Here is a 10093-nt window from a genome sequence, read left to right as displayed (position 1 = left end):
ATCAAAATAGTGATACAGGTTTTCCAAGTATTATTTACCATTCTTTTAAGCACATGCGATTCCCATTGTAACCTGAAGATGTCAGCCGAATACAAATAACGCATAAATCGGTCTCTCTCTCTCTCTCTCTCTCTCTCTCTCTCTCTCTCTCTCTCTCTCTCTCTCTCTCTCTCTCTCTCTCTCTCTCTCTCGCTCGCTATTTTCGTACCTTTTGGCCTTTATTAGTTCATTTTAATGGTGTAGTACAGCAGTTCTCAAATAGGGGGCACCAGCAAACGTCTTAAAATATTTACATTTATTTATAAAATGTAAAATACTATAAAAAGCAAAGAATTTAAATGTTCAACGCTAAAATAACATCATATTTAAAAATTTGTTTTAGTTGATTATTTTAGTTATATTATGATGTATTATTATTATTCTAACATGATATTTCATTTGAGGTGCTTGAACAAGGGGACAAAAAAAGGATAACTGCTGTAGTGTGCAAAATAAAAGAATTCTAAAAAGCATAAATTTCAAGTGCAGTCTCTCAGTATGAGATATTGTCAGTTACAGAGTATAGTCATGTTTGACATGAAATACTGGTGGGTTTTCGAATGGCATCACCGATACATCACAGTTTTTGTGCATACTTATCATAAGCCAATTATTTTTTTTTTATGATTTCAGGGTAAATGCACTCTTCAGTAAAATGACAATAATGATGTTTCTTAACATTTTCATTTTACTGGTTCAAAACATAATTGCGTTTCTACATTCATGGCCTTTGAAGTCTTATGTGACAAATGTTATGGAAAAAAAACTCCCTAACAGATTTATTCAAACTACAGTATTCTGATACATTATACAAAATTAGTCTGTCTATCTTAAGAAAGGCAATACAGATGATCTGTGAAGATCAAAGCATGTTAATATTTTGTTCCACAATGTATTTCTTCTACATTTCATGAATTCTATTAAACGTTCTTGAAAAGAATTGCACACAATTTGTTTCTGGAGTGACATGTCCACATGTGCTCTAAATAGCAGCTGATGTTTTTATAGGTGTGTTTTACTGGGCTCATGGCAGAGGTGTTGAACCCTGGTTGGCATTGACCTGTAGAGTCGGACCAGGGCTCTTAGGGAATGTTTTCCAGGTTCTGTAGCCACAGAATCCCTGATCCCAGCACTGACCTCTGGAACCTCCCCCATGCACTGCTTCAGCTGTGGCTTGGTGGTGACCCCTCGACAGGCCCGTCCTGTAAGAGAATAACTTCTGATGTCCCATGCTGAAGGTTCTTGAATATAGGTGGTGCAGTGATGGTCTTTCAAATAACATCCAAATTAATAAAATATTTTAATTACAAATATGATGATATTATTTCAAATATCCGCAGAACAAATTGAGTAAAATAATACACACACACACACACACACACACACACACACACACACACACACACACACATATATATATATATATATATATATATATATATATATATATGATTGCTATTTTAAATTACAGTGCTATTTCAGAGAAGCTTCTTGAGTTTTAGTTGGATGTTCATCTGACGTTTTTCTTAAATGTTATTTCTTGTTTTAGAGTGTTTAGAGAACATTTAAAACATTTCTGCAATGTTTGGACTATTAGAAAATTGTTTCTCTTAATGTTTGCATAACCAAGGAAAACCATTATTAAAACATCAACTGGATGTTTTGAAAGGTTAGATAACATTTGGAAATAATGTTTCTATAATTTAATGCGAACCAAATGTTTATTATTAGTATTATTATTACAGATTAGTTTGATGATACATTTTGAGTAAACGTTGAAGTGAAAGTGTTGTAATTACATGTTAAATAATTAAAATCGTTAATTGAAAATACAAATAGTGCTTAAATATTCTAAACATTATATGTTATGAATATTATTGTTTTAGAACCTGCAGACAAACGTTTTAATTATTTATGGTTTACATTTTATTTGCAGGTTTAAATAATAAATAAACACTGGTTTTTAGATGCGCACTCAGACTTGATAATCCATCAGGGCTCTATTGCAGGTCCATTAGAAGGTGTTTGTCTGTTCCTCAGTGGTGTGAACATTAAAACGTGCTAAATGACCTTCATTTGACTCTGAAATCTGTCTAATAAAGTGTTTTGCTTTGAATTATGCTCTTTGAAGTGACGCAGTAAATCATGCTGAAGCAACGAGTGACGCTCATTTGTAAGTCATCCTGAAGGAGGTCAGTCCGCTCTTCAGCTGCCTTTGCTTGCTCTGTATGTGTCTCGTTCCTCTCAAAGGACATTCCCTTCACTGCTCCTACAGGAAGACAGTGTCCTGAGGGCATTTGGATCTCGGTTGGTGTCCAAGGTGGATCTGAGAGTCTTTTTCCTTTTGTCATCTGCTGCTGAGCTTTCAGTCCGCGCTCCACGCGCGTTAATATGGCCACATATTAGTTTATTTTAACGCTTTAAGTGTATTATTTAGGCGCAGGGCTCTTTCAGAACCGCGTGAGAGCATGGATATGTTATTTTACTCTTTAATCATTCTAATTCATGGAATTTATGCAGCATCCCGTTCTGGAAAAAACCTGATGCCGCACATGTGAGTAACTGTCTTTGGTTTGATATTGCGCGCGCTTACAGAATATTGTTATTATTACTAGTTAGCTTTGAATATCACATTAAATGTTCATCCCATGTCCGTGCTCATATTTATTAGTTTCTAAGATATTTTAATTAAGGCAAACGAGAAACGTTTGGATTTTATTTTGAGAACTCTCTTTGACGCGTGTTTACGCGTAGCCTATTTTTGGTGAACTTGTGGGACGCTGGTTGAGGGTCAATCTGGACGTTCTCAGAATACTGGGCTAACGTTCTGGTAAGGTTCAGGAACTTTAATAGATCATCCGTTAAGAGTTGTGTAGTTTTTAATAGCGTTTTAATAACAGAAAAGTTAACTTAAACATCATTCATAGAATATATATAATGACTTTGTACTCTATGTAATGTTTTTTTTTTTTTTAAATGTTATTTCTTCCTAGTTCTCAGAGCTTTGACTAACGTTCTGGAAAGGTTGTGTCAAAGTTATGAGCAAACGTTCTTCCAGTAACGTTGTTAGAACACTGTGGTCAAAATTATCCAGCCTTTAAACCATTAGCAAAACAACAACAACAACAAAAAAAAAAACCATTATTCATACTGGACATTTTGAATGGGCAGAGTACATTCAGAAATAATGTTTTTAGAAGTTATTGGGAACTTTAGCAAAACATTTGTTAGCTGGGTTTTGGAACGTTTGGAGATGATTCAAAAGTAATGTTCACATAATGTTTGACCATAATCACATAATCAGTTCACATAATCAATAAAAAATGTTTTGTCTGGAGAATATTTAGAAATAATATTTTGAGTGATTAACAGAAATGACACAGACAAAACACACTTTCACGTCTCTGTAACACAATCTGCCAGTAATCCCAGACATGAAACTAATCGCCTGGAGCTGCACTGTGAGCTGTCTGTGTTTGAGGATATAAAACATTTTTACAGAGTGACTAATATGTCCGTCTGCGAACTTAAGCTGTGTGAATAGATCAGAGATGATTCAGGTGATTTATTGGCATTTATTTATTATATTAATGCTCAATCTGACATGGAGTTATTGACATTCTTACAACTTGTTCCGCTGTCAAATTCATTCGAGTTTATTAAAATAATTAGAAAAATCCAGCTGACTAAATGAGAAATGTTTATGATCATCTATGTTTGGATTGGTGTGACCTAGTGGTCTAATATCCTGTAGGTTCTTCATCAAGACATTTCACTTCGGGTTGCTCGATGAGAACTGAACTTGCAGGTTAACTGAAGTGTATGTTTTATCTCCAGGCCAAATGTGTGTGCTGAGCAGGAGGTGAAGCTTGTGGCCCAGATACAGCCGTGCGTCCAGGCCTTCACGCGGATGGTTAAATCCTGGAAACAGGGATGCCAGGGACAGTCGTGGTGCATGGGCTACGAGAGGAGGTCTGATATTTAGACATAAAACACTGACTGCACAAGCATCTTTTTTGTAAAAAAATAAACATAGTGTCTGATAAGTGAAAATCAACTGCTACTCTTACCATTTGTTTTATATGACATGCATATTATTTGTAGTAAGCACACGAAATGTGATCTATTCAGAATGCTTGTAGAACCAAACACAATCTCTTTTTGATTTTACTGCCAAAAAGAAAGATATTTTCAATGCAAACCTGTTTAAAAATGTATAAATAAGCATTTCTGAGACATACTAAAAAATGTAGGGATTTTGATTGTTGCATAGCCTACTGTTTGACGTTAAAAATATAATGCATATAATGTAGTATATGCCTTTGTTCAAATATTTATCCTTAAAGTCATGCGGCAATAATGTAGTGTAGTTTTGTTTGAAATGCTTATTGTTGCACACATTAAAAAAACAAATAGTATGCAATATACGCTGTTTGATTTGCATTTGTTTGAATCCTTGTCCAAAATGTCATGAGACAACAGTGAAGTGTAGAGCTTTAGAAATGTGTATTGTTGCATAAGCTTTCACATACTTTTTTTTTGCCTAGTGCAGTCCACACTATTCCCTTGAATAGTGAAACATCAGAAAAGGCTATTTTCTTCTCATGCATTATCTTTGTACTCTAATCAGCTCTTTTGAGTGTAAGGTGTAGTTACATTCTTGATGAAAGCAGCAATTTGACAGGCATCTCCAGAGGCCAAACGGCCTGTGCTCACGCTGTGACCACCCTCCCCCTCATGGCGGCTCTGTATACTTAGCATGTGAGAGACCCAGGCCCTGCAATTAGGTGCTACAAACAAAAGGGACAGGGTTATGACTCTGGAGCCGAGATGCAGGACTGTAAAATACAGGGAGCGGGAAACTCTGGATCTCACGTTCACAGAAAGCATCATTAAAGGGTGGATAAGAGAGAAGTGTCGCTGATTACAGGCTCATAAGTTTGTGTTTTCACACATCGGAGCTCATCCACAAACATTAGTCATGACCTGATCTCTCATTCACTGACTAACCACAAACACACACAGAGCGGCCTTTAATAACTTACAGAGAGAAAAGGGATAAACGCTAAAAGCGGCTGATGACAGACTTGCGTGTGTGCTCCTAAAGAAAGTTTACAGATCTTAATCTTTACCTGTTGGCCAAGTGGAAAAACAAATGAAAAACCATGCATGTTTTCTTGCTTTCTTTCTTTCTTTTTTAACATTAGACTGGTTTCTTTTATGCTGCATGTAGTGTGTAAAAAATACTTTCGTGCTGTTCAATATGCATTTTAATGGGCTTCTTTTTCCTTTATTTTAAACTCTAGTTCGCTCAACAAACAAATTATTGTCTTTAAATAACTTCTATTATAATACTTATAATTATAGTTTTCTTAAGGATAAAATCTACATCAGCTAATGCTGCACCCTATAGGGAGCCATATTGCTATCATATTAAAAGTTACAATTAACATCCCAAATTATATATGTAAGTGTGTAGGACAATATTAAGAACATAGAAAGATTTCTTCCTCTTTTCCCCACAGAACGGCTTACTATACTGCATACAGACAGGTGTATCGACAGGAGCACCAGACAGTTTACAAGTGCTGCCCAGGATGGTCACAGCTCAACGGGGAGGCCGGATGCCTATATCGTAAGTCTTCTGTAAACGCCACGCTATGTAAAATCACAGTATTTATTTACTGAAAAAGTGCACAAATGCCCTTGTGTTAAGCATGTACCTATGAGTGTCAGTGACAGAAATCTGTAGTTATGATCATTTTGGGGCCATTTTTTGGACAGTAAATGCTTGATTATGCAGCTACAGTATAGAGGAAGTACATATGGAGTTAGTGATCAAGAGTTTCATGCTCCAAGTAATTCATTTTACTGTGGTGTAAATGTCTCCAGATTATAGATTAGCGAGTGTTTCAACTCTAGGTTGATGTATTTATTTTTGCATGTTTGCGACTGTTAAACCATGAACTAGTCACACATTCCATTGTCCCGCCGTCCACTGTGGAATTAGGAAATTAGTGTCAAGATTTGCTGTAATCCTCTTGCTTGTGGATTCTGTAATGCTTTATGGGTTTGACTAGAGTCAGTGCCTTATGGTGACTTACCAGGGTACAGTCTGGAGAGAAATGTGCACAGATTAGTTGCACCACTTATAGTGTGCTTTTTTTTGGGTTGCTTACTATTCAAACTCTTTGAAACTTGCTGTTCTTTTGACATTTCTATTCATCAAAGAATCCTGGAAAGAAAAGTATATCATTAAACTAAAATATTTAGCAGCACAACTGTTTTCAATATTGACAATAATAAGAAATCTTGATCGAGCAGCAAATCAGCTTATTGGAATGATTTCTGAAGGGTCACGTGACACTGAAGACGGGAGTCTGAAAATTCAGTTTTGCATGACAGGTGTAAATGACATTTTAAAATATATTCAAATAATATTATTTTAAATTATAATAATATTTCGCTTTTTGGCTGTATTTTTGCTGAAATGCGAGAATTAAAGACTTCTTTCAAAACCATTCTAAATTTTGAGCACTAGTGCAATACGTCTTTGGAAATTTTAGCTCGTTTTATTGTATTGTATTGTATTGTATTGTATTGTATTGATTGTGTTATATATTGGAATACCTAAGATTAATGAATGTTCTGAAGAATTTGTCATTGGTAGTTTATGTTAACTAATGAATTAACTAATGTTAACCAATGAAGCCCTAATGTAAAGTGTTAACAAAAAATAAAGAATCAAAACGCTTACAATATCTAGGGTATGTTGTAGTCCAGATTAAAATGTAAAACAAGTTTGAAAATAAATAGCCTATTAAGTCTAAATATTTAAGTATTATTTAAGTGTTTGGCGCTGTGATGAACAACACAGCAAATCCACAAATCTGAATGGCTATTTAAATACTGGAAGCTGCTTTATTTATGGGGTTTCCAGGGTAACGGCTGCATTTTCTGCAGTTTAGCACCATCTGCTGTCAGTGAGTGAATGTGCTTTCATTCAGCATGTCTCTCAAGTTCCTCCATGTGCTTCTCATGTGTACTTTTTTAGAGTTCTAAAACATCAGAGCGCACACAAGTCTTTCAAGCAGCATACAACTGTGTTGTCCATTTTGACCAGTTGATGGGAATAGTATTCTTAAAATGCATTCTAAATTCGGAATAATGTGTAATATATAATTATTCATGGTATTTAGAAGTGCCCATGATAACAATATTGTGCATATTCATTATGTCTGCTGTCTGGTCTGGATGGGGACTTGTCATTGTTCTGGTTACAAGAGAGCTCCTCTGCTTTGTCTTTTCGGAGGAGTTTTGCTGTGCCTAAATGGACCAGTTGGGAATCCTTCGATTGGATTTTATAGGACTGTCATAGTCGGCATACTACCACAAGCACCACTGACCAAGAGTAGCCTAGTTATGGACCCTTATTAGGCCATGGTATAATCACAGAGGGTACAAAGGAGTTTAAAATACCTGAACAGTGATATAGCAAGGTGCTCTGTCCAGTGGCATTTTAAGTTAAGAAGTTTAAAAGGAACTGTTCGCCCAAAAATGAAAATTTGCTGTTAATTTTCTCACCCTCAGACCATCCAAGATGTAGGTGACCAATAAGACCATTTTTAACTGAAACTATGGTCCTTGGTGATTCATTAAACGCAGGTCAGTTTGCCTGTTTTGAGAATTAAAAAAAAAGCATACAGTTTCATCCAAAACACCGGCACAGATCAATGACTTCGGTTCCAGGCAATAATCTTCTTTACTGTTCTGCTGAAGAAGAAAAAAGGTCACAGACATCCTAAATGGCCTGAGGATGAGTAAATGAACAGCAACTTCATTTTGGGTGAACTGTCCCTTTAATTCCAGATGTTTCAATAAATGAATGTTCTTCAGGGTTTACACTTTTTGTTAATTTAGAAGATTTCCAAGGTGTTTAACAGAATGAGCTATAACTTTTCCAGAAAGTCAACTTTGGCAAGCTCTTTTGAACTCCAAATGAACTTCGTTTGGCTTGATTTTGTTCAAAATGCCATCATAGTGTGCCATATTTAGTTTGCCAGGCATGAATATAGGCCTGTGAGAGGTCCATTCAATAGCTTGTACTGTCTTCAAGCCTTAGTTAGAGTTTTATCCATGCATGACATGTTTTTAGTGTTTTGTTTACTTGATGATCCTCGTGTTCATTGTCAAATCAAGCCTGGCGTCTATCCTGACTAAGATATGGTCTGTTGTTCTCTTTTGGATGAAAGGACTCTGTGGTTCCCAGAAGTGGTTTTGAGACTCCGGGTCACATTCGGTCAAAACAGTTCCTTGTACCCAAAGCCCCTAAACTAAATCCTTCTCTTAATCAAGTTAACATCCACAGTTCGTTTTTACCCCTGGACTCGTGGCTGCTCGAGTAGTCTCATGCCAGAATGACTGACAGTTGCATAACAGTTTATCCTGCAAGCTGTGATTTTATCTGGAGTTTTATTACTAAGAGCCAACACAAACCTCAAAGGCCCCTTTGTCTCTCCGAGAAGGTGAAACTGTTCATTATACCTGCAAAATCTAGGCCTCGTCCCCGATCCATCTTTGGTTTGTTTTTAAACACGCTCAGCATGCATTCCTGTACACCGCTTAACATCTTTTCCTCTTCTGCGTCAGTATCTGTTGCCTTCAAACCGCGCACGGCTTTTATCTCGCAACTTGAGACCTGGAAGCACTTTAAGAAATGGGACAGACTAATCACTTCTTTTTCTAAACCACTGAACATGGACAAAACATGAGTTGATGCTCACACCAGAAATCCCCCGTCTGACTGGCACACGTACAAGAGCGTCTGTCTTCACAACCTTTTCGTTCAGCGTGATTCGCTGGCCAGCTGGGAAGGACACTCAAGAGGCTGGTGGATTTGCAGCGGCAGTAAAGTGTGTGGCATAAAAGGCCGTTTGGATCTTGTTAAGGAGTCGAAAGGTCGTCTCTGAGGTGTTGCCGTCATTAAGTGATCTGCTTGATCAAAGAAAATGTGCATTGGTGGCTTTTCTTTGTTTTGCCCTCTAAATGCCCTCTAGTTTAATGTGGCAGTTCTCAACGCTTTTGTCTCTGAGGACTTTCATCATCCTTGACCATATTTGAAGGCCTCAAACTAGGAGCTGCGATTTTAATTAAATATTTATATAAATATTTTTAAATATAGAATTATAAATGATTAAAATACTAACAATCCATAATTCCAGAAGTTTCAGTCACTGAATCTTTAGAGAATTTAGAGATTACTGTAGGAGTGGTGAATTATTATTATTTTTATTTCTTTTTGCCAGGTCTAGAAATCAGGTTTTCCAGTGTGTCTGAAAAACATGTATTTCTAAAGAACAAAACAAAATCAAACTAAGAAACTAATACAAATAAGCACAAGAATAAGACATAAGTTTACATCTTGATTTTTTTTTCCGTTTCTGTTTTAGCTTGTTTTAAAGCATGTTTATTGTCTAAAGAACACTTTTTCTCATGATCTTCCTCTAATGAGAGAACTATATCTCAAATATTTGGCATTTGGAGCCCGATTTAACAGTTTGGCAACCCAGCACAGCATCAGAATTGTTTATTGTGCAAATTAAATAAAATGTCTTTAGAATCAAACACTGAAATCTGTTAATATAACCATGATTAACAAAAACGATTAACATGACATTGGCTGAGTAGGAAAATTACCGATCTAGCAAACTGTAAACAGCAGCAAATGCCTGATTTTCAGTATTCATAGTTTAAGTGTCTGGTTTCGAAATGTCAATTGAATTTTGATGGTTCCATGCTCTTGGGAGGCGATAATTCACTCCATAAAACAAATTGTGGTCAGCATGCAAACTGTAGTTTTTATTATTATAACAAGTGAGCATTTATTTAAAATAGTCTGCAATCTGCATACTTTTGTTCTTCTTTCTCAATGATGAGTGTTTGTCACACAATCTGTTAATGTCAGCATCTGTTTCTTCTGGCTAACTTCTTCCAAGTGATGATGAATGTGTCGCAAAATACTGTAGTTTTTGATGGAACACATGATCTTTGATAT

The 10093-nt window shown here is 36.1% G+C and overlaps 1 protein-coding gene across 1 annotated transcript in view; it reads left to right on the top strand.

The window, feature by feature from the left end:
• The first annotated feature begins 2292 nt into the window (after positions 1-2292).
• megf6b (multiple EGF-like-domains 6b) overlaps positions 2293-10093 on the top strand; it is an 88145-nt gene continuing 80344 nt past the window's right edge. Inside the window, exons 1-3 of the mRNA XM_059537222.1 lie at positions 2293-2593; positions 3877-4011; positions 5565-5674. Coding sequence (XP_059393205.1) covers positions 2508-2593; positions 3877-4011; positions 5565-5674 — 331 coding nt within the window. The 5' untranslated portion in view covers positions 2293-2507. The remainder of the gene's footprint in view (positions 2594-3876; positions 4012-5564; positions 5675-10093) is intronic.

Source organism: Carassius carassius, chromosome 44 (assembly GCF_963082965.1).
Source record: "Carassius carassius chromosome 44, fCarCar2.1, whole genome shotgun sequence".
NCBI lineage: Eukaryota > Metazoa > Chordata > Actinopteri > Cypriniformes > Cyprinidae > Carassius > Carassius carassius.
This window is presented reverse-complemented; position numbering and strand designations above follow the sequence as displayed.